This window comes from Narcine bancroftii, chromosome 7 (assembly GCF_036971445.1).
Source record: "Narcine bancroftii isolate sNarBan1 chromosome 7, sNarBan1.hap1, whole genome shotgun sequence".
NCBI lineage: Eukaryota > Metazoa > Chordata > Chondrichthyes > Torpediniformes > Narcinidae > Narcine > Narcine bancroftii.
The window spans coordinates 51,202,305-51,228,681 of NC_091475.1; the positions used below are offsets into that span (position 1 = coordinate 51,202,305).

The window sequence follows — 26,377 nt, forward strand, 5'->3', positions numbered from 1 at the left end:
TAGCATTACTTCACCTTTAGTCAAATCAGCCACCGTTGTACACGTCGCAATATGAAGAACTAGATGCCATGGTCTTACTCAAGAATGAATGACGAGCAACAACAAATCTTTACATTCTGATGAAAATAAGCCCAGTTTTTCTAATTGCTATATTATTCCAGATCTTTTGGGACAATTGTTGTTCATAAATGTGCTTTCTACCGCAAACATGTCCAACTCTAGATGCTAAAATATTAATTTTAAGATTTTTGAAAGATAACAGCTTTTTAATTTTAATTAAAAGGCCACAGACATCTCCGATCCAAACCCGATCATGATGCTTATGGTGTGTGTTTATTTATATGAACGGCTTCCTAGCTACCTTCCAAAGACGATTGTTGAGTTTGTTGGTGAACTACATGCCACCATTGTTAAAAACGTAAGTAGAAATGAAGTGAAACACAATAGGCTGCAGATGCTGTGATTGGAGTGGACACATCAAAATGCTGGAGGAACTCAGCTGGTCTATTCAGCAACTAAAGGAGACAAAGATATATTGCGGACTTTTCAGGCCTGAGCTAGCCCGAAATGTCAGCAATATATCTTTGTCTCCTTTAGATGCTGAATAGACTATCTGAGTGCCTCCAGCATTTTGGTGTGTTTACTAAGTAGAAATAAATCTCCTTTCAGAATCATTGTACTTTATGGATATATTTTAACCAGGCGTTTTAAGGCATAATTTTGTTTTCCTTTCCCTTCAATGCAAGAATTGAAATTTAGAAGCTCTGAATAACATTGCAGAATCACAACTTAGAATAATTTGAGTAACTTACTAAAGATAACCTTGTGGTGGTGTACATCTCTGATGGCAGGCAAACCAGCTCCATGTGTTACGGTTGCAGCAGTGGAGCAGCCGCATCAAGATGGCGCTGCCGGGGTAATCTTTTCCGCCAGCCAGGTTGGGTCCGCATGAACGTGGGGCAACATCACGACATGGTTTCTGGCATGAGGGCGGGACTTACCCCTGGCCTTATAAGGCACAGTACGGGAAGTTTCAATAAACGACTGGATTGCAGACGAGCCCACTGACTACTGGTCTCGTTCTTTTGACTCTGTTTTAGCTGCTGCTACAATCTTATCAATCTTTATACTTCCAGAATGTTATATTATACATTATTGTTGCTACTATTACGGTTATTATCTTTAAGATTACACATTATCTGAATTCCGGGACTGGAAAAGATAGTGTTTATGAGGAGGGGTTTGGAGATTTTCAGTTTGTCACATTGTTGAGAATTAACCTTGTATTAAAAACTAGTAATTTCGTCATTGATGTTGCTTTGGACTACATTATTGCCAATTTACTTTTTACACAAATTCAGTTATATTCAGCAGTTGAGATAGAAATTAATTTAATTGATGCAACTTCAAAATGATTGTAGAACAATGAACTTACAATATATGTTGAAAGCATCCAGCAGGTTCGGTAGAGTCATGTGGAGAGAAAAAAAAGACCTCACACAATTAAACTTTCTGAGAACTGGCTATTTAAAAAGGCTGTTGATCTGAAATATTCCACGGAATTAAAATGTGCATATTTTCCAGCTTTTCTCGATCATAAAATATGTGTGTTTTCCAGCTTTTCCAACTTGTGATGAAATATTATCATCCTCAAATATTAACTTAATTTCTCACAGCAAAAATGTTGCTTGACTTGTTAGTACTTAGAATTATTTTTGGTTTTATTTTATTTCTGAGTTACTTACCCTATTCACATTCCATTATTTTGTATTTTGATTTTATACTTGCTATTCATCTTGCCACAAAGCAATTGCCAAGAAAGATTGTGTAATGGCATAATTTTAAAATCTCAGTGATTGAAAATCAATGTTTTATGCATGTAAAACACAAATTACGTAGACATATTACATGAAAATTGCTTTGTTTGCAAAATTAGACCCACATTTCTGATGAGTATGTGTGGTAGTGCTGACTTGAAATTAGGCACATAAAGTATTGTCATCTGCACTGCAACACACACTGTAAGCATTGTGCACATCTGTACACATCTGCACTGCAACACACACTGTAAGCATTGTACACATCTGTTCACATCTGCACTGCAACACACACTGTAAGCATTGTACACATCTGTTCACATCTGCACTGCAACACACACTGTAAGCATTGTACACATCTGTTCACATCTGCACTGCAACACACACTGTAAGCATTGTGCACATCTGTTCACATCTGCACTGCAACACACACTGTAAGCATTGTACACATCTGTTCACATCTGCACTGCAACACACACTATAAGCATTGTACACATCTGTACACATCTGCACTGCAACACACACTGTAAGCATTGTACACATCTGTACACATCTGCACTGCAACACACACTGTAAGCATTGTACACATCTGTTCACATCTGCACTGCAACACACACTGTAAGCATTGTACACATCTGTACACATCTGTACTGCAACACACTGTAAGCATTGTACAAATCTGTTCACATCTGCACTGCAACACACACTGTAAGCATTGTACACATCTGTACACATCTGTACTGCAACACACTGTAAGCATTGTGCACATCTGTACACATCTGCACTGCAACACACACTGTAAGCATTGTACACATCTGTTCACATCTGCACTGCAACACACACTGTAAGCATTGTACACATCTGTATTGCAACACACTGTAAGCATTGTACACATCTGCACTGCAACACACACTGTAAGCATTGTACACATCTGCACTGCAACACACACTGTAAGCATTGTACACATCTGCACTGCAACACACACTGTAAGCATTGTACACATCTGTTCACATCTGTACTGCAACACACTGTAAGCATTGTACAAATCTGTTCACATCTGCACTGCAACACACTGTAAGCATTGTACACATCTGTTCACATCTGCACTGCAACACACACTATAAGCATTGTACACATCTGTACACATCTGCACTGCAACACACACTGTAAGCATTGTACACATCTGTTCACATCTGCTCTGCAACACACACTGTAAGCATTGTACACATCTGTTCACATCTGCACTGCAACACACACTGTAAGCATTGTGCACATCTGTACACATCTGCACTGCAACACACACTGTAAGCATTGTACACATCTGTACACATCTGTACTGCAACACACACTGTAAGCATTGTACACATCTGTACACATCTGCACTGCAACACACACTGTAAGCATTGTGCACATCTGTACACATCTGTACTGCAACACACTGTAAGCATTGTACAAATCTGTTCACATCTGCTCTGCAACACACACTGTAAGCATTGTACACATCTGTACACATCTGCACTGCAACACACTGTAAGCATTGTGCACATCTGTTCACATCTGCACTGCAACACGCACTGTAAGCATTGTACACATCTGTATTGCAACACACACTGTAAGCATTGTACACATCTGCACTGCAACACACACTGTAAGCATTGTACACATCTGTACACATCTGCACTGCAACACACACTGTAAGCATTGTGCACATCTGTTCACATCTGCACTGCAACACGCACTGTAAGCATTGTACACATCTGTTCACATCTGCACTGCAACGCACACTGTAAGCATTGTACACATCTGTTCACATCTGTTCACATCTGCACTGCAACACACACTGTAAGCATTGTGCACATCTGTACACATCTGCACTGCAACACACACTGTAAGCATTGTACACATCTGTACACATCTGCACTGCAACACACACTGTAAGCATTGTGCACATCTGTACACATCTGCACTGCAACACACTGTAAGCATTGTGCACATCTGTACACATCTGCACTGCAACACACACTGTAAGCATTGTACACATCTGCACTGCAACACACACTGTAAGCATTGTACACATCTGTTCACATCTGCACTGCAACACACACTGTAAGCATTGTACACATCTGTTCACATCTGCACTGCAACACACACTGTAAGCATTGTGCACATCTGTACACATCTGCACTGCAACACACACTGTAAGCATTGTACACATCTGTACACATCTGCACTGCAACACACACTGTAAGCATTGTGCACATCTGTACACATCTGCACTGCAACACACACTGTAAGCATTGTGCCCATCTGTACACATCTGCACTGCAACACACACTGTAAGCATTGTACACATCTGCACTGCAACACACACTGTAAGCATTGTACACATCTGTACACATCTGCACTGCAACACACACTGTAAGCATTGTGCACATCTGTACACATCTGCACTGCAACACACAATGTAAGCATTGTACACATCTGTACACATCTGCACTGCAACACACACTGTAAGCATTGTACACATCTGTACACATCTGCACTGCAATACTGTACACATCTACTGTACATATCTGCACTGCAACACACACTGTAAGCATTGCCAGTAATCTATGACTTTTGCAGACAAAGCTACAGTTAAACCTGACATCTGTGTGCCTCAACCAGTGGAAATTAAGGACATTCATGTTTAACTTCCTTCCCTCTGGATCATTCCAGGAGGAGGTGCCTGATTTTCACAATTTGTTGGAAATGATAAGATTTGAGGAGATCAAAGGACTTTGTCTATTTTTAATGGAATATTATGCTGAAATGGCACTTGGAATTGCAATGATAAGAAGCCTCCTGAATTTTCAAAGCACCTGTGTTGGAAACGTGTTTTTCCTGTACCTCATCTCAAGGACATTTATGTTTAAATCAGAAAAGCCGGTGTGCTTTCTTTCTTCCATAACTTCTTCCATATTTCATGCTTTCACGCAGCATAGAAGGAGGTCATTAGCCCAGAGAGTGTTTGTCAACTCTTCAAGCCATTTCATTAATCTATTTCCGCTGCTTATTTCCTTTGTAATCCACCTGCTCAGATTTTCTCCATCATTGGGGTAGTTTAAAGTTGCCTTTAAGATGTAGATGGAATGCATGACCAAAGGGAGAATATGTAAACTCGACAGAGGCAGCACCCGAGTTCAAAATGAGCTAAGATTGCTGGAGCTGTGAGACAACAGCATCACCTGGAGCTCCATTGTGCTGCCCTCTTGTGACCATTTCAATAAACAAAACAACACTATTTCTGAAACGGGAGGTGATTTGTCCTTTAAATGCTTGAATTGATAACAATTAGTGTAAAATAATAATTAATTTCAAAATGTGCATGATTTTGAATGAATAATGATTGCATCCTACAGATTGTCATCTTTAAAGCAGTGTTGTGCTCTTAAAGCATGCTTAGATAGTTGTACAAGGATGGTGACTGAATATTACATCTTAGCTGCAATGGCATGAATCAATAGAGGTTAACTTTGCAGTAAAGGTTTAGTGCTCTTGTTTAAGAGTGGTCCAATTACAAAACAAAAATGTCAGGCTTTAGACATGGATTTGGGGCTGGGTATGCAACTGAAGTAAATATGTTATGTTCACATTTGATCAAAACTGATTAAATATTTGAGAGAGTTTTAGTGTGACAGGAAACCACATAATCAAGTGCCATGATGACATTTTCAGGAATATATCAAGCCAGATTTGGCAACTAAAAAAAGATGGTTATTTCAGTTTGCTAGTCATGAGGGAATAAAGATATCCATCTCCACCGAGAGAAACACACAAGCAAAATTCAGTCAAGTTCAGCAATGGCCGCTTCCAAAAAGAATCTAAACATGTCCACTTGATATTCAAGGGCACTGCCATTACCTTACCACCATCAGGAAGCTTGGGCTCAACATTGACAAAAAGCTTCACTGAAATGTGCAGGAAAGTTTCACTCTTGTGAAATGCCACTGATTTTGAGAGGTTTTAAATGTTTAAACATACTTGAATGATTAATTTTTTTAAAATATTGAGAATAGAAAATAGATACATTTGGTTAAAATACAAAATACTGTTTATTAACTAAAACTAATAAAAATGAATTTAAAATAAACAAAACATAATTAAAATTTAATATTCATTTCAAAAATTCTTAGGCAGCTCAATACAATGCAGGAGAAAACAAATTGTATACCATATCCAATATATTACCTCAACTCTCAGCCTGTTTCTGTGCCATAGAACTCTGTCCCAATGGTTATACGATTATCAGGAAGGACTGAACAATAGGTATGTCACTATCTGTAATTTCCTGAAAAGTTGCACATCATCCTGAACTGAGAAATGTACTGTCATTCCATTCTCATCACCTGGGAACACACAGTGCAGTTTACCAGGCTGCTGTCATTAAAGAAGGTGACTTCTCAACATTTTTTGAAAGTAATGAGGGAAATAAATTGCGCTTGTTGTCAATTTGAAAAAAAAATGACATTCAGTTTATTATTTAATTACAACATTCTTAAACAGACATGTTTGTCTTGAAATTCTTTCAAAACCACATGGTGTTTGGTTGTCATATCTGTTAAATTTGTTTTAATGTGGCGCAGTAAGAAAATCAGAATTCAGTGTTCACCTTATTTGTAAGAACATTGCAGTGTGCAACACATATCCACGAGAGAAGAATACAAAGCAGGCAGATCTTCAGGTAATTATTTGTCCACTGTCAATTAGATGCACTGTTGAAAACTTGAACATCAAAGATGTTGCAAATGCTATTTAACTTACAGGAAGAATCCTAAATTAATCAGAGGAAATCTACCTTGATTCTGTGCTGTTTAAAGTGATCATTAAATACTGGTGGTTTGTTGGTGACTGGTTCCGGAAGTGATGATGAGATTAAGTTATGGGATATTACCTTAATAGACGTTCTGGCAGTTTCAGAAGTTATGTTAATGTAAATGTTTTTAGAGAATAGAAGATTACAGCATAAAATAAAACTATTTTTGTGAACTTGGTTTAGGTTCTTGAGCAAAGGGAGCATTGAAGGGCAAGGGATGGTTGGATGAGATAAATTTTATTGAAAGGTTTATGGAAATATTTTGCATCAGACATTATGCTTAATAGACACTGAGCATTGTACAATAGCCAGTGAAATGTGAGGCTTTTTTTTACTGCAGATTCGATTGAAAAATCCGATTGATAAACGTATAGTTTATTTTGCAACAATTGTTGGAAAGGATGCTGGACATTTCTCACTACCGAATGGAAACAAAGTATCAATCCCACCAAGGTACATTATTGTTGTGATATAGTCCTTTGGTTTATTTTGTACTGCGGATAAAAAAATTATATATTTTTTCAACATTTTTTCTGTGTTTTGCTTCCAATACTAATTGGTTTTTTTTTGCAGAATAAAGCTATGTAACAAAATTTCTGCTATCCATTTTATTTTTTTGTGAGCTGTGGTAGAAATTTGTTGGATGTCTTTGACTGTCATGGACATTTAAGGGTAGTGCCTCTGTTAACATTTCAAGGTGGTGTTGGAGGGTGGAGGCTTTTACAAGCAGCTCCGAGCAGACTTTCTCCTCACATGCTCTAAAACTGCTCTCCTCTCCTATCCCTCCATTCTCAAGTTTTCAGGATGACTAAATTTGTTTTAAATTTTCTTTAATGTTTGTCAAAAATTATGTTGCCTTTTCTCTGTAACAAAAGCCCTCTTTCTATAACTCTACACTCTGTACTGTGTTTTTCTTGCTGTGCAATATTCGGGATATCTAGCTGGAGTACTCAAAAAATATAAGCATTCTCACTCACCTCGGTGCATGTGACAATAAACTTGAACTTATTTCTGGAGGATGCCAAAGTACTCTTGTAATCCATGCTATTAGATTACAGGAAGAAGACGTGCTGCATGAAGTCCAGATAAAAGTGGACAATTTGGTGGTGCTATTTGCTTGTGGTGATTCAGGGAAGGTGATAAGTCAAGCATACTGATTTTCATTTGCATTGTGCTGAGAAAAACAGTACAATGTGGCCAAATATCAGAGCATCTTGTTGGGCGACTCTGGAGGATGCACCTTTTGAAATGCCCAATGTAATGGGAGTTTTTGACATAAATGCAATATGAAGCTGACAACAATTTGTGGATTTCTGTTCATTTGCTGATTAAGTTGAAGATATTTGTGGGAATCAGCTGTGCATCCTTTTCCATTACAATTAAACGCTGTCAGAAAAATGTTACAAATTTGAAGTATTTGCAAACTCGGCTTTTTTTACAAAGTACAGTGAACATGACAGTTTATAATTGAATTCAATGTCAATTTCAAGTGATTATTTAAGGCATGATTATTGAGCCATTCAAACTCCAGTATATATAGAGACCTTGTTGTCTTCTCTTCCGTGTACTGCAATACAGAAGTCAAAAGATGTTTTGAAAGTCAGTTGCAAGTATGCCCAAGTTCCCGCTTTGCTGCTGAATTCAGTGATGATCCTGATTCGTACCAAACTAAGGGGCTGGATTCATTCTGGGTCCGATTTTTAACCCTGATAACAGTTACGACTGATGTGCAAGTGGCAACCTTATACATTTGAAATGAATATTAAGTTTTAATTATTTTTTGTTTATTTTAAATTCATTTTTTATTAGTTTTAGTTAATAAACAGTATTTTGTATTTTAACCAAATGTATCTATTTTCTAAAAAAAAATAAATTATTCAAGTATGTTGAAACATTTAAAATCTCTCTAAATCAGTGGCATTTCACAAGAGTGAAAATTACCCTTGGCTCTGACAAGACTATCAGAGATTCCAGCCCTTGAGACCTCATTATCACTTCTGTTCTGCTTCACCTTTGAGAAAGAGTGGTAGGACAATTCGCCCTGTGGACCCACAAACTGAGTTACAGTACTATAGTTTGTGTGGCATGTTGATTCCATGGGGTAAAAATAGATGCTGAGAACACTGTTTCAGGTAGGCCAACTTTATAATTAATTTTTGGTTCTCCTTCAATGACTGTCAACTGTGCACTCCTTGCTCCAGGTTTTATCCCTTTGACCAACAACTTACCCCTGATGTAAGTGGAAGGAAGACTGTACTCTTTGTGTTCAATAATATAATCTAAAGCTACAAAAGCAGTAATCATTGTCCTTGGTGCAACCCAGGGTGGCAGGGATCTTTGAAGTGTATATGATCATGATAATCTTAGATTGGATCAATAGAATCCGCAATTTGTTCCTGGACCAGGAACGCTAGCTAAAACATGATGGGCAAAAGATTTGGCGGCAATGTGAGGAAAAGGTTTTTTTGTATGAAGTTGTAAGTTGAACCTCTTTATTTGCAATGGTGATGTAAATACAATCTATCAGGACCTTCAAATGGGAGTTGAGGAAAAATAATTTGTGCAAAGAGGAGAGTAACAGAACTGATTAAAAAAATTATTTATAGTTTTTCAAATTTGAACTCAAACAGTTTACAACTTTATTATCAGTAGTTTCAAATCTACACCAATTGCAACTTATTCTTATCCAATCTATATACAAGATTGTTTTACAAAAAGCAGCCAGGTATCAGATAGGGTAGTTGACTATTTGTGTGCCACAGGAATTCATTGATTACCAACAGCTCTCAATGGGCGCTTGCCCATTGTGTTGCTGATCACATCCAGAAGTGACTTTCTCCGTCATAGCCCTTAACTATCTCTAAATGCCTATTCCATTCCATTCTTGCTCCCCCCGGCAAACTGATTTCAATGATTTGATCCTCATTCTGACTCCTCCTATCTCCTCTGCTTATCATTCATTTTCAGCATGTTTATGAACCCAAGATCATCTCTTGCATGGACCCAGTACCTTCTCCACCATCCAATCCCTCCACTCCTCTATCACCCTTCATTTCCTTCACAGCCTCTGATCTTGCCTTATTGGTATTTTTTTCTCCTGTGAAGTTAACTTGATAACATATGAAACCATGAGCAACTGATTAACTTCCTTTTACAGATACTGATCAAGTTTTTAGCCCAATTCTCTGCTTGAGCAATTGTTCACGCAAAACTGTTCATCTGAGATAATTATATAATTTGAATTTGCTCTTTTAATGTGAGCTCTATTTAGTCAGGAAAATGATGTAGAATTGTGATTAAAGACATGCAATCTTACTGGTTCATTCAGAATTTTGATGGTGTTTTTTAAATTTTACTAGATTAAATAAACTGGTTTTCTTGAGTGGGGGTGGGGGGGAAATAAAAAAAATCACTGAATGTATTTTGTCTTAAGGATTGATAAATAATGCAGCATCTTTTGAATAGAATATGTAACAAAAATTAGTTTTCAAAATTATCTTTATAAAAAATACTGACCATTTTTCAGTGGCAGACTTGGAATGCTGTATGAGCACAGTATACATTGCAAAGATTAGCTCTTTGGTATATTAAAGCAGGATATTTTTAAAACAAATACAGTTGTAAACATCGAAAAAACACAAATGCGGGAGAAACTCAGCAGGTCAAACAGTGCCTTTATGTAGCAAAGGGAAAGATCCAGAAAAGGGAGAGTTTCATCGGAGATGGACCAGGTGAGTTTGAGGTCCAGGTGGAAATTGGCTGCAAAATTAACAATCTCATTGTGGGTGAATGAGGCCGCCCCGAGGTAGTCGTCGATGTACCAGAGGAAGAGTTGGGGGGGGTGGGTGGTCCTTGCCTGTGTAGGTTTGGAGCATGTTTTGCTCTAGAAAACTCACAAACAGGCAGGTGTAGCTGGTACCCCATGTGGGTACCAATGGCTACTCCTTTAATCTGGAGGTAGTGGAATGAGTTAAAGAAAAAATTGTTAAGGGTGAGGACAAGTTCTGCCAGGAGGAGAGGGGTGGTGGTGGAAGGTGACTGCCCAGATCTGAGATCCAGGAAAAAGTGAAGTGCTTTGAGGCCTTCTGTGTGGGGAATGGAGGTGTAAATGGATTGCACATCCATTATGAAAATGAGACGGTCTGGTTTGGGGTATCTGAAGTCTTGGAGGAGGTGGAAGGTGTATGAGGTGCTGCAGATGTAGGTGGGGAGGGATTGAACTAAGGGAGAAAAGATGGAGTCAAGGTATGATGAAACGTTCTGTGGGGCAAGAGTAAGCAGAGACAATGGGTCTGCCTGGATGGTTAATTTCATGCATCTTGGGTAGAAAGTAGAAACGGGCAGTGCGAGGAGGGAGACGATGAGGTTGGTGGCTGTGTGGGGGGGGGGGGGGGGGTGGGGGGAGGTGCCCAGAGTTGATGAGGTGAGAGATGGTTGGAGACAGTGGCTTGATGGGTGATGGTGGGATCCTGTGGGAGGGGTTGATAGGAGGAGGGGTCTGAGAGCTGTTGATTGGCCTTAGCAAGGTAGAGGTCAGTGCGCCAGACTACAACAGCACCACCCTTCAGGTTAGTGAGGTTAGGGTTGTTGCAGAGAGATTCGGGGTAGTGAAGTTGAGACAGTTGATATCCTGGTGGGAGTTGGATATAAAAAGGTCCAGAGCGGGAAACTGGCCAGGAGGAGGTGTACAGGAGGAGGAAGAGGTCTTGAAGTGGGAGAAAGGGTCTTGGGTGGGGGGATGTTAGAGAGTTGTGGCCAAAGTAGTGGGCCTGGAGATGGAAGACAAAGAGTTCAGCATAACGTCATGAGTGGAACTCATGGAAGTGTGGATGGAGGGGGACAAAGGTGATACCTCTGCTGAGGATAGAGCGCTCCGCCTCCAAGAGGAGAAGGTCAGAGGGGATAGTAAAAACCAGGCAAGGGTCAGAGTGGTAGTCGGTGGGGTGGAGGGTGCTGGGGGGGAGGAGGAGGGTTGGAGAGGTCAGAGGACCTATCATCTCCCACCCTCACCACACCCCCTCCCTCCTTCCCCCTTTTGTTTGGACATCTCTCATGTTCCCCCACACCTTGATGAAGGGCTCAAGACAGTAACGTTGGTGATGTATCTTTCCCTTTGCTATATAAAGGCACTGTTTGATCTGCTGAGTTTCTCCAGCATTTGTGTGTTTTTTCCACTTTACTACAGTGACAACAGAATCCTATGTTTTACCAGTTGTGAACATCAGTTGGTATTGAGATTGAAATTTCAAGTTTCTAATAGCACATTTCAGTACATGCCATTGTTAGGAAATCTAACTTCACTTTAGTGACATATCAAATAATTCTGAATGTGAGAGCTGCAATTTACTTTTGTTGATTTTAGATTATGTCATTTGACAGATTTCTGTTTGTTTGTTGTATACAGGAGTCATGTCGATATAAAAGTGGAATTCACAAGCCAGTTCCTGAACCCAGAAAAAGCTCTATTAGTTTTTGTATCAAGATTGAAAAAAGGAATCGTGTGTACTACAACGACATTTTCATTGAAATCACAAACAAACAAAATAAATCCAACTGTAAGTGAATAATAATTTGCAGATTTATGTTGGTGCTGTTTGCTTTTTTGATTCTCAATTGTGAACCATAGGACCTTAGAAGCATAGAACATTGACAACAGGCTGCTTCAGCCCTTCTAGTCTATGCCAAACCATTTTTCTGCTTTGTCCCACTGACCTGCACCCAGTACATAGCCCTCCATACTTCTCCCAACCATATACCTGTCCAAATTTTTCTTAAATTCACCATCTCATCTGGCAGCTCGTCCCACACTCCCACCACTCTCTAAGAAGAAGGTCCCCCTTATGTTCTCTCAAAACTTTTACCCTTTCACCCTTAACCCATGATCTCTAGGTTGTATCTCACCTGTCCTCAGTGGACAAAACCTATCTACATTTACTCTTTCTATCCCCCTTAAAATTTTAAATACCTCTATCAAATCTCCCCTCATCTGTGCTCCAGGGGAGAAAGTCCTCACCTCTTTAACCTTTCCCCATAACTCAGTTCTTGGAGTCTGCGCAACATCTGAGTAAATCTTCTCTGCACTCTTGATCTTATTGATATCTTTCCTGTAGTTAGCTGACCAAAACTGCACACAATACTCCACATTTGGCCTCAGCAATGTCTTATATAACTTTACCATAACATCCCAAATCCTGTCCTCAATACTTGGATTAATGAAGGGCAATATTCCTAAAGCTCTCTTCACAACCCTATCTACCTGTGAAACCACTTTCAGGGAATTATGTACCTGTATTCCCAGATCCCTCTATTCTACTGCACTCCTCAGTGCCCTACGATTTGCTGTGTATGTCCTTTCTTGGTTTGTTCTTCCAAAATGCAACACTTCACACTTGTCTGCATTAAATTCTAATTGCCATTTGTCATCCCATTTTTCCAGCTGGTCCAGATCCTCCTGCAAGCTTTGAAAACCTTCTTCACTGTCCACAACACTTCCAATTTTAGTGTCAACTACAAATTTGTTGATCCAATTTACCACATTATCATCTAGATCATTGATATAGTTAACAAACAACAATGGTTCCAGCACTGATCCCTGAGGCACCAGTAGTCACAGGCCTCTAGTCTGAGAAGCAATAATCAACCATTTCTCTCTGGCTTCTCCCATCCAGCCATTATTGAATCCAGTTTACTAATTCCCCATGAATACCAAGTGTCTGAATCTTCCCGACTAACCTCCCTTGTGGCAGCTTGTCAAAGGCCTTACTAATGTCCATTTAGACAATATCCACAGGCTTTCCTTCATCAACTTTCCTGGTAACCTCCTTGAAAAACTGTATAAATGTTGGTTAAGCACAACCTAACATGCACAGTCATGTTTTATTGTCATCTGATTTCTCCTATATCTCTTCTCTGATAAGACCAACTGAAAGATGTTGTTTTCATTGTGGAAAGGGTCTTCAGTGATTTTGTGCGCCCCCTTCGACAACAATTCTGGTAGATCACATCAATGTAGGTGGGGGGAGGGGGAGGGAGATGCCAGTAATTCCTTCTGCCATTCTTATGGTCCTGTGGATTGACCTCCAATCTATTTCTCTGCAGCACAAAACTATGTTGACTATCCCTAATCATTCTTGTCAATCCACAGACTTGTATATCCGATCTCATAGAACACCTTACAATAATTTAATGTCAGGCTCACCAGCCTATTAATTTCCAGGGTTACTTTTGAAGATCTTTTTTAAACAAGTGAACAACATGAGCGACCCTCCAAACCTTGGCACTACACCCGTGGCCAAGGATATTTTAAATATTTCTGCTGGAGCCCCTGCAATTTCTACACTAGCCTCCCTCAAGGTCCAAGGAAATACCTTGTGAAGCCTTGGGGATTTATCCACCTTTATTTGGTTTAAGACAACAAGCCCCACTTCCTCTTAAATCTGAATAGGTTCTGTGACATCATTTCTTGCTTTACTTACTTCCATTGATTTTGCCAGTTTCCTGAGTGAATGGGAAAAAACAAACTATTTAAGATCTTCCCCATCTCTATTGGCTCCATACATAGCCCACCACTCTGATCTTTGAAGGGACAATTTTGTCCCTTACTATCATTTTGCTCTTAATATATCTGTAGAAATCCTGAGATTTTCCTTCACATTGTCTGCCAAAGCAACCTCTGATTGCTTTCTTGAAGTTTCTCTTGCATTTTTTATGCTCAAGTACCTCATTTGCTCCATGTTGCCTATACTTGCTATACACCTTCCAAATTATATTTCCAATAACCCTTAAAAACCAAAGTTCCTTCTGCCTGCTAACTTTGCCTTTAATCCTGACAGGAACATAAACACTCTGTACTCTCAAAATTTCGCCTTTGAAGGACCTCCACTTACCTTGCACATCCTTGCCTGAAAAGAACTTATCCCAATCCACACATTCTAAATCCTTTTTCATTTCCTCAAAGCTAGCCTTTCTCCAATTTAGAATCTCAATCCAAGGCCCAGATCTATCTTTCTCCATAATTAACTTGAAACTAATGGCATTATGATCATTGGACCCAAAATGTTCCCCTACACATCCCTCCGTCACCTATCCTGTCTCATTCCCTAATAGGAGATCCAGTATTGCACTGTCAAGAAAACTTTCCTGAACACATTTGACAAACTCCAAGCCATCCAGTCCTTTTACAGTGTGGAATATGTGCAATATTCCAATAAATATGTGGAAAATTAAAATCTCCTACTATCACAATCTTATGTTTCCCAGCTGTCTACTATCTCTCCACAGATTTGGTCCTCGAATTCTCTTTGAACATTCAGTGGTCTATAAAACAACCCCATGAGTGTGGTTATATCTTTCCTGTTCCTCAACTCTACCCATAATGCCTCAGTAGATGAGTCTTCTGGTTTGGTCTTCCTGAGCACAGCTATGATACTTTTCCTGATGAGCAATGCCACTCCTCCTCCTTTCATCCACTACCCACCCCCCCATTCATGCTGAAGCAATGGAAGCCCAGAGCATTGAGTTGCCAGTCTTGCAACCAAATTTCACTAATGGCCACAATGTCATAATTCCACATTCGAAGCTCATCTGCCTTTCCTACAAATTTTGCATTGAAATAGATGCATCTGAGAACATTTCCACCACTATTAACCCTTGATGTCTAACATTATCTTTTCCATCTACTACTCTATCTGCTCTGGCACTCTGGTTCCCAAATCCTGCAAATCTAGTGTTAAACCCTCCCACCCCACCCCTGAGAGCAGCATTAGCAAACCTTTCCACAAGGATATGCAAACCATTCCACTGGAACAGGTCCCATCTTCCCTGGAAGAGAGCCCAATGATCCAGAAACCTGAAGCCCTTCCTCCTGCATTATCCTCTATTTCTAACCTCACTGGCATGGATAGCAATCCTGAGATCACAATCCTGAAGGTCCTGTCCTTCAACCTGGTGCCTAACTCCTTGAACTCTTTTTGTAGGACCCCCTCACCTTTCTACCCATGTCATTGGTCCCTGCATGGACAGGACATTGGCTGCTCAACCTCCCTCCTGAGAATGCCATGAACTTCATCTGCGATATCTTGGACCCTGGCACCAGCATGCCATCTGAGATTCTCGATCCCTTCCACAGAACCTCTTATCTGTTCCACTAACTATGGTATCCCCTATTTCTACAGTTCGCCTCTCTCCTCCCTTCCCTTAGCCATAGGACCAGACTCTGTGCCAGAGATCTAATCACCATGGCTTGTTACTGGTAGGTCAACCCCCTCCCTTCAACAGTATCCAAAATGGTATACTTGTTATTGTGGGGATGGCCACAGGGGTGCCCTGGACTGACTGCCTGTTTCCTTTCCCTCTACTGATAGTCACCTATCTATTCTCCTTCTTCCTCCTAGGTGTGATAGCATGCACGTAGCTCCTGTCCATCACCTCCTCCATCTCCTAAATGACCGAGAGTTCATCCAACTTGAACTCAAATTCCTTAATTTGGATGCAGCTATGCACTTCTTGCAGATGAAGTCATCAGGAATATTACTGGCTTCCCTGACGACCCACATTGGCTGCTGTTCCCACTGACTAGAGGAAAAAAAACATATGATATATAACACCTGCCCTTACTTGTGCCTACCTGCTGAATCCTTTTTGTTCCACCAATAGAGTGACCCTCTCTCCCTTCAACTCCTGGACCACCACCTCAGCCTCTTCTCTCTGAAGCCCCTTGAGCCACAACTTTACCACTCTGAATCACTCCTCTGCTACACATTTCCTCATTTTTATAGTAATGTTTGGGTCACCTTACCTCGATTGCCTTACAACTGTTGAACTTAATTGCCCATTCAGTTGCTATCTGTTGAGTGTTTCCTTTTCAACCCCTTTGTCTTCAACTATTGAACTCGTTACAGATTTTTTCTTGCAAAATATATACTTTATTCATCAATTTACAAATACGTTGTGCACATTATTTCATGTTGGCATTCAATGTTCCAACAAAATTTAAACTGTATCAGCATAATTTCAGTTTTTCTTTAGCATAATTCCAAGTTACAAACTACTCTGACATAGGTTTTGGTCCCTCATTGTCCAATGCCTGCTGAACTTGTGTTTCATAGCTTGGGATCTGCCTTCTATGATCATTTATTTTTCTTCAACTTTAATTATATTTCTCCTCCATTTTAATTTCAATTTCCATCACAAGGAGTTTTTTAAAAATACGCTAATACAAATTGGTTTATTTTATTGAGGGTTTTACTTTGAAATGAAAACTCAATGACATTGTCAACCTCGATGATCTCTAATCATATTGAAAGAAAATTATTTCAGAAACGTCTTGTACAAATCTGATCAGTGTTCCCTATTTTGCACTGTTTGCCTTAAGCTGCATGGTACTTCTTCATATTTTTCAAAAGCAATTTGATGTGTTCAGTTTTGCAACAGCCATCACAGCCATTTAGCTGTTGAATGGCCAGACCTTGATGAAAGGCTCAAGCGTGAAACATTGGCTATGTATCTTTATCTTTGCTATACAAAGGACACTGTTTGGTCTGCTGAGTTTCTCCAGCATTGTGTTTTTACTTCAACTACAGGATCTGCAGACTTTCATGTTTTACTTTGGTCAGTTATTTGGGTGCTTTTAACCAATTTGTTTTCTTTCTTAGAATTTTTTTTTGCAATTTTCTAGGCCACTATTAAATGTGAATCTCCATGCTATGAACAGAAAAGAATACAATTAAATATTACCAATCCATTTAATGAAAAGGGAGACTTCAGGTATGATTGAATTGTTTTATGAATAAATTGCTAAAGTGGTAGCTATTGATAGGCTATTGTTCTAATATGTGTGTGAATTAACCCAAGCCTTAATTTTGGTGAATGATACAGATATGCAATAGTACAAAGGCTTTAAGCTTTATGTAAATCTTGGTCACAGTGAATTTAATTTATGCATTATTCAATAATACATGTCAAGAATGGATAATCCTGAAATATTTATTTTCAGTAACAAAAAACCTGTGTAACCATCTAGAAAGTTGTATTTAATTTGTGTATGTTTGTGTACAAGTGACACAATCATCAAACAAGATATTAAAAAAATGACTCTCAACATCATTCAAATCTTTAAAGTATATTGTGGACAAAAATGATTCACTTTCTGAATTAGCACTGCAGCATTGTAATATTGTACTGGTACGAGCCCAAAGGATCCCAAACACCAGCAGCAATAGACATTCACCAAGACAAGTAGCTACTTAAACAAAAATTGTTTTTAATTATCTTTAAACATGAAAACTGAATCAAACTTTAACTTATCTCTATTAACTTAACTAAAACCAACTTAACCCCCTTCTAATTCTAAGTGCACGTGCATGTAATGTGTATGTAAATTTCAGAAAAGTTCTTTGGTTCACAGTTTAATCTCATTTCTCATTCCTCAAGTTCTCTGGTTGCAGGCAATTCTTATACCGTGCACAGAATTTAACATGTATAAAGTTTACTAGGCTTTGGTGCTTGAAAGGTAAATGTTTACTGCTCAGGAAGGTTCTCGTAGGGTTTGCAGAGAGAGATTTGTTGTTCCAGGATTTCCACAACTGAGGTACCACCATTAGTCACCTCAATGTCTCGCTGATGAAACTTGCCCCTTTAGGGTTCTCCAGATGATAACCTCTTTCTTTCCGGCTACCACAGAGTTCCTTTCTGTTCCACGTATTCCAAAAGAAACATCAGACAGATAGCACTTCCAGCCATCCACCGCTCTAGAGTTTGTTTCAGTTCCAACAAGCTTTTCCTGCTTGTTTTTTTTAAAATTGTTGTCATTTCAATTAGCACCTACTTGTGAAATGTGCACAGCATTCTCCATAGTTTCTGTAAAGTTACTGAATATGAATTCTTCAATATTTCAAATAAGATCTGTTTTAAAGTGTGTGTATGTATGTAACCTTCTCTAATTTTACCAATTTATCTCCCAAATATACCTACAAATATTCCATCACAGTACCTAAAGTAATTTTAATAATATGTAAGTTTTGGAAAATCATGCATTTTCTTCACTTAAAACATAATCTCTAAGTTTTTTGCAGGTAAGTGCGCATCAGGAGCTGATATTCCAGATTGCTGTTATTTTTATTTCCAAGAATGAACAATAGCTGTTTAGCAGTGTGAGAGACCGAACTTTTGGAGGATTGCAGTTTGCATTGGAGGCCATTAACTAAAATGGCATCTATCTGCCTATTCCATTTGTTGGAAACCAAATTCTCTGTTAGTATGTGTTGGGTTACCAGATATTTTACCTTTTTGCAGTGGTTTTGCCAAATTTACAGTGGATGAATTGCAAACAAAAATAATTGTTTTTGAGTAAGAACTGTTTAAGGCTTGAAGATAAACAAACTGGTAGTTTTGAGTGTTTTATGCTCTTTTATTTACCAAGGGTGATTTTATTGGAAAACCACAATTCTCTTTTTGAGATTGCGGACTTTGAATGCATTTTAGCCTTGCTCACCAAAGTGAAGAAGCAAAGTCAGAAAATGAACATAAAACTTGGGTAAGTTCTAAAACTATTTATATTATTTAACAAATGAATAACTTGATTTAATTTAATTCTACACTTGAAATAGCTTAAAAATGATTGTATAAAAAATATAGAGGGGAATATAAATACAGAAATGATCCCATGCTTCCTCAAATCACAAAAAAAAGAGCCACCTTTATACTTGTTTTTCATATGCCCTGTACCATACAATGTTTTGGCCATTTTGAGTATTCCCAGTTCTCCAGCTGAAATGAGGTATTCGAGCAGAACTGAACATTAAAAAAAAACTCCCTGTTCTGAATCAGCAACGTGAGATAATGGATTTACATGAGGATGACTGGACTTCGTTTTAAAATAATGTTAGGAACATAAGATAATGTGATGTGCAGAATGGCTAGTTGTAGAATCAGATTGTAAAATTCGGGCATTATACTGGAGTTTTATTTGCCATTGGGAATCAAAGAAACTTTGCAGAGCTTACTCTTTCAGTTGACCATCTGATTTTCTCCAATAACTTGATATGCTGGGTCAGATTATGCATAACTGTGGAGGATATCACTGGCTGGCAGAACACAGCTAGGATTGATAAGAGTTCTAAGTTCTCTTCCTTCACACTTCCAATTTAAGCATAGAGTAATAGACATTGGAGTTTCATTTTGTAGTGTACATAATTGTGATGTACCCTTTAGAATCATGTGTACTATATGATAAGACTTTTAATACAGTTTTGATTTTTACCATTGTTGTTACGTGATGTTGTAAGCAACTCATTCCTTGTTATTTGCCTTATTGAACTGCAATGCAGAGCTACAATCCAGATGTGCTGGAGAAACTCAGCAGGCTATTCAGCATCCATAGGAAAAAGGGCAATCAACATTTTGGGCCAGAGCTGTTCGTCAGGCCCAAAATTGCCTTTCTTCCTTTGGATTCTGTGTGACCTGCTGAATTTTTACAATACTTTTGTGTATGGCACTGGACCCCAGCGCCTGGAATTAGATTGAGGATGTTATTGATTGAGGAAGTAACATGGCAATAATCAAGTGCGAAGGAAAAGAAAATGAATTAGAACTGAGAAACATGAGCAGAGATTTGCACAGGAGAAGGTGACTAGCAGCATTGAATGTAAGCAAGCTGACCAATGTGATTGATCTTCAATCTTTCCAGATGCTTCAGCATAATTCAATATTTTTAATGATGTTGGCCATCAAACTGAGAACCCTTAAAATTTTACACTAAGGAAAATCCTGGCTCTGGGAAAGAACAATGAGAGACCAACAAGTTACTTAGAACAAATTTAATATGAATCCATTGTTGTCCAATGCAACACATGGAAATATATTGGCTTTCATATAATACCTACAGTGATGCTTTGGAATTGGGCAAGAGCTGCCCATTGTATGCACATCCTTCCCTCTCACCTCAGGAAACAAAAATGACAGCAAATTGAAGGAAAAAGCCTTTGCCATCACCGCCGAGTTCTATTTCACAATTTTCTCATTGCAGATTCTTCACTCTAGTCACAGGTCATAAGTGGTAAGGAATGAGCAAGGGGTGAATGGACGGAGTCAGGATAGTAAGAAATAAGTTTGATGAGGTGAGAATGATATCAGGAATGTGCAAGTTGAAGAATGTTAATATTCAGTATATGGGAACTGTTTATATAAAGGTGGTTGCTGGTGGTTACATTTATTGAACTAGGATTGATCAAAGTTTTGTCCTGGCACCCTGAAGCAGACTTCACAAGATCTTCAAATTTTGCAGGCTACAGATGCCTGCTTTTTTTTCCCCTGGTGTAGAAGTAGAGATGGCCAATTTGTCCTGCCCAATGGATGCATGATGACAATTCTCAGCAGAGATCAGGCTATTTTGCAGTTGGTTATAGGTTTGGCTGTTTGGATGATGCACACATATGGAACAATTGTGGATCTGACTTCAAATTTTGCAACAAATTGCCTCCTTGAGGAAGTGGTTTCTTAATATAAAAGGATGGGCCTTACAACCAAGAGGTTGTAAGATATCAGGAGATATCTGATTTAAGCCATAAACCACATACCTGTCTACCTATTCAACCACTACCTCCCCCATCTGCGGAAGAATGGCCTATTTCCACAATGGCCTATTAGTCATCTCATAACATTGAAGTAGAAATAATTTATTCCAAATTCTGAGGGATTGCTGAAAAAGATGGAGAAGAATGAACAAGAAAGTACAAAGATCATCGTGATTTGTAACACTCTCTGTTCAAATGGACATGGTATGGTGTCTTGATATCACATCTGTGTGATAGTATGGGATTCTATCACCACTGGATATATTTGTATATATTTGCATATAGTGACCATGATCGGCTGAGAGCCGTAGCAAAACCTATTGGCCAGGTCATAAAGGGCTGCACCAAACCAGACCCTGGTCAGTCTGGACTGGTTGACCTTGATGTACTACACTCCAGTCTTTTGTTAATAAAAGTCTTGGTTTGAGTCAACAAGTCTTTGAGTCATTCAACATGCTACAATTTTATTAACAAAAATTTCAACAGATGGAGCAAATGCTGCGACCAGAACACCTCAGCATTGACCCACAGTCAACTACTGCTCAGAGTGATTTCACACACTGGGTGAGGTGCTTTGAGGCATACCTGTAGTGCTCAGACCCCGTCGTGGAGGAAGACACTGATAAACTGTTGGTTCTAATGTCCATGGTGTCCATAAGAGTCTACGAAAACATCCAGGATGCGACCTCCTACAGAGTAGCCATGAATGTGCTAAAAGGAATCTATGAGCGACCTTTGAATAAGGTATATGCCAGGCACATGCTGGTGACCAGGAGGCAGCAGCTGGGGGAGTCCTACAGAGCCTACCTCCAGGCGCTAAAGTTACTGGGCCAAGCATTTGCGTGCACCTATAAAACTACGGCCGGGATCACTGATGACCTCATATAGGATGCTTATGTGGCTGAGATTTGATCTAACGAAGTGAGGCAGTGACGGTTGGAGCACAGGGGAGATGGTCTCGTGGAGACTGTACAGATCGCTGGAATGATGGAGGCTGCAGTCCTAAGCATGGATACCTACACATAAGGCTGGGCCCACCGTTTACGACGTGAGAGGCCTGCTTTTAATCCGGCCTCCCCCCACCCCGTCGATGGCCTCGCTGTCACCACACTACCTGACGTAACCCCGAAGTGTTACTTCTGCGGGATGGAGACACACACCCAATCTTTGTGTCCTGCAAGGAAGGCCTGGTGCCAGAAGTGCAGAATTAACGGTCACTTTGCAAAAGTCTGCTGGTCTAAAATGGCCGCCACGAAGCACAGTGCCTCGTGTGAGGCCCAACCACCTTTCCCAAATTCAAACTACTTGTCCTCGGAACTCTCATCCAATGAGAGTGAGGAACCGATCACAACAAAAGCACTGAGTGCGGAAGGCATTGCCCACGTAATGCTCCACCCTTGCCGCTGTGATGCTGCTCTCCGATGGCACGCAGCTACCATTGGCCCCTATGCCACTGCTGACACCTGCTGCTGTGACACTGCTCTCCATCTCGGCCCCTCCGCCCAACAAAACCCTCGTGCTGGCAGGGCCTGACGGCCCACCTGCACCACGAGTGCCACCACCTCTGCAGCTCGCTGCTGACTTCAACCAAGTCCTTGTGTCAGCAGACCCCGACAGCCCGCCCACTCCAATGACATCATCATGCAAGCATAGTGCGCAACAGGCCGAGGCTTCATCGGACGGCCCTCCCAGCGACACGTGATGTCATCACGCTAGCCTCCGGAGACAGCAACACAGGCAGCTCTGCTCCCTGCATCGTTCGCTGCATTGGTGACATTGAATCAAAGCCAACCACATCCCTTAGCTAAGGCCATGGAAACCATCAAGGTGAACAATCAATATGCTATCTGTCTCTTTGATTCAGGTTCGACGGAGAGCTTCATTCACCCTGACCTGATCCAACGATGTGCGCTTACAGTCTACCCGACTGACCAGAAGATTTCACTGGCCATAAGAGTCCACTCAACGTGCATCAAGGGATATTGTGTGGTGACTTTGAAAGAGCAGGGAATCAAATTTACAGGGTTTAAGTTGCTGGTCCTGTTTCAACTATGTGCTCCTGTATTTTTTGGGGTTGGATTTTTGATGCCATTTTAAATTGGTGTCACTGCATTATGGGGGCCTCCACTCCCCGCTCTCCCTTTGCCACCATTCCACCACGGAGACCTCCTGCCAGTGACAGCCCACGCCAGTCCCCTTGCCCTGGCGCTCCACTTGCAGTTTCTCCACTCTCTGAGTCGATCCTCCAACACTCTTCGCCAACCTCACTCCTGGCTGGAAACCGATTGCCACCGAAAGCCAGCAGTACAGCTTCTGGGACAGGAAATTCATTAAAAGTGAGGTGCGCAGACTGCTGGACAAAGGCATCATTGAGCCCAGCGCAAGTCCTTGGAAGGCGCAGGGTGTAGTTGTGAAGAATGGGGAAAAGCTGTTGATGGTGGTTGACTACAGCCAAATGGTCAACTGCTTCACGAATACTTACCCCTCTTCCATGAATCACGGACGTGGTGAACCAGATCGCCAAATGCCTGTGTTTTCCACCATCGACCTTCAATCAGTCTACCACCAGCTCCTGATCCGTCCGGAGGACCGCCTCTTTACGGCCTTCGAAGCAAATGGGCATTTGTACCAGTTCCTCAGAGTTCCCTTTGGTGTCACTAATAGTGTCATGGTCTTCCAGTGGGAAATGGACCGGATGGTAGACCAGAATGGCCTAACAGCTACATTCCTGTATCTGGACAATGTCATCACCTGTGGCCATGATCCGCAAGACCACGACGCCAACCTTGAGAAATTCTTCCAAATCGTGAAACGGCTGAATCTAACCTATAATTTCGAGAAATGTGTCTTGCGCACCACACGCCTCGCAATTCAAGGTTGCATGGTGGAAAACAGGATGGTAAAGCCACATACGCCTCTCATGGACCTTCCACCGCCCCAAACCCAGAAGGCACTCAAACGCTGCCTGGGGTTTTTTTCCTATTACACCCAATGGGTCCCACAGTACAGTGTCAAGGCATGGCCACTCATTAAATCCACCTCCTTCCCCTTGTCAGCAGAAGCCAGAGCGGCCTTTGACCGCATTAAGTCAGACATCGCCGCAGCCACCCTACATGCCGTAGACAAGTCGATACCCTTACAGGTAGAGAGCGATGCTTCCGACTTTGCACTGGCAGCCACTTTAAAACAGGCCAGTAGGCCTGTCATCTTCTTTTCCAGATCCCTCCAGGGCCCAGAAAGCCGACACTCCTCTGTTGCGAAGGAGGCCCAGGCCATTGTAGAGGCTGTATGTCATTGGACATACGCTGGCAGACGCTTTACACTGCTGACTGACCAACGCGATGTCTCATTCATGTTTAGCAACAACCAGCCGGGTAAAATCAAAAACGACAAAATTGCCAGGTGGAGAATTGAACTCTCTACTTTCAACTATGACATTCTGTACCAGCCGTCCAACACCCTTTCCTGTGGGACATGCGCCAGCGTAAAACTGGGCAAGCTGCAGAGACTCCATGAGGAGCTCTGTCACCCGGGGGTCACCAGGTTCGCACACTTCGTAAAGGCCCGCAACCTGCCCTGTACGATCGAGGAGATCCGCTCCATGACCTGAGCCTGCCACATATGCGCTGAGTGCAAACCCAATTTCTTCCGGCCTGAAAAGATCCACGTCATAAAAGCCACCTGGCCCTTTGAAACTCTCAGTGTGGACTTCAAGGGGCTCCTACCTTTGACAAACCATAACACCTCCATTCCCATGGTGGTCGATGAGTACTCTCGCTTCCCGTTTGCTATTCCCTGCCTGGACATGACCGCTCCACAGTCATAAACACACTGCACAGCATCTTCGCCATCCACATCCACAGTGACTGGGGTTCCTTGTTTATGAGTGCTGAGCTGAGGCAGTATCTTCTGGAGCTTGGTATTGCTTTGAGCAGGACCACTAGCTACAACCCGCGTAGTAACGGGCAGGTCAATACACTCCATCAGGTCACTGTTATGCAATGCCACGAATGCTACCCCACACGAACGTATGTTTTCGTTCCCACAGAAGTTGGAATCAGGAACGACCACACCGGCTTGGCTGACGGTCCCTGGACCTGTCCTGCTGAGATGTCATGTCCAATACTCAAAAAACGCCCCCCTAGTCGACCGGGTAACGCTGCTACACGCGAACCTGCACTATGCATCTATCGAGTACCCAGACGGGCGGGAGGACATGGTCTCGATAAGGGACCTGGCCCAAGTCGAATCTAACTTTGTAACGTTCGACCCCCAACCTCCCTCCAGTCCTCCCACAGGTAATATGCTGGGACAGCGGGACCAGTAGCAGTTAGCGGATGACGACAGCAGTAGACCGGACCAGCATAATGACAACGACGACTGCGGACTAGGCGAAACTGTACCCACACTCAGGGACTCCCAACGACGATTGTGCACTGCCCCGCTAACTACTCTGATTCCGGCACCACGGTGATCACGTAGGACAATCAGGCCACCCGACCGTTACAGCCCGTAACTCCTGCATGCTATCCCCCCATGTCTTATGAAGAACCCAGAAGAAACACCACTCTTAACCCCTCCTTTTGTTTAGTCACCCCAGAGTCAGTTCTTAAAGAAGGGGTGAATGTAATAGTATGGGATCCTAACACCACTGTATATATTTGTATATATTTGCATATAGTGATAATGATTGGCTGAGAGTCATAGCGACACCTACAAGCCAGGTCATAAAGGGCTGCACCTAACCAGACCCAGGTCAGTCTGGACTGGTTGACCTCGATGTACTATGCTCCAGTCTTTTGTTATAAAAGCCTTGGTTTGAGTAAACAAGTCTTTGAGTCTTTCGACGCGCTACAATCAGTTAAGAACTATCATTCTCAGGGGTTGTTTGAGTATTCCCTTGATTCAGTTAAGAATATCTAAAACAACACAGAGCAATTTATGAAGTGGTATTTATTTGACAAAGAGTCCAAGTAGTCTGTTTATAGTGAGGACAATCCCATATTTCTCCAAATGATATTCTTCAAGTGAAATTTTAATGACAGATTTAATGTGTGGAAATAGCTGAGTTTGGTTCAATCCTCCTTGGAAAGAGAAATAAGAAAATGGAACAGAGGAGTGGCAGGAATCAAAAG

General features: G+C 41.1%; 1 protein-coding gene across 6 annotated transcripts in view; it reads left to right on the plus strand.

The window, feature by feature from the left end:
• Positions 1–26,377, plus strand: part of LOC138738909 (cilia- and flagella-associated protein 47-like) — a 614,550-nt gene that overhangs the window by 288,425 nt on the left and 299,748 nt on the right. For 5 of the 6 annotated variants that reach the window (XM_069890090.1, XM_069890093.1, XM_069890088.1 and 2 more), the window contains 5 exons: positions 284–418; positions 7,013–7,125; positions 12,077–12,227; positions 17,348–17,436; positions 19,091–19,204. In XM_069890090.1, the coding sequence (XP_069746191.1) occupies positions 284–418; positions 7,013–7,125; positions 12,077–12,227; positions 17,348–17,436; positions 19,091–19,204 (602 nt within the window). The remainder of the gene's footprint in view (positions 1–283; positions 419–7,012; positions 7,126–12,076; positions 12,228–17,347; positions 17,437–19,090; positions 19,205–26,377) is intronic. The other variant, XM_069890091.1, reaches the window with a different exon arrangement.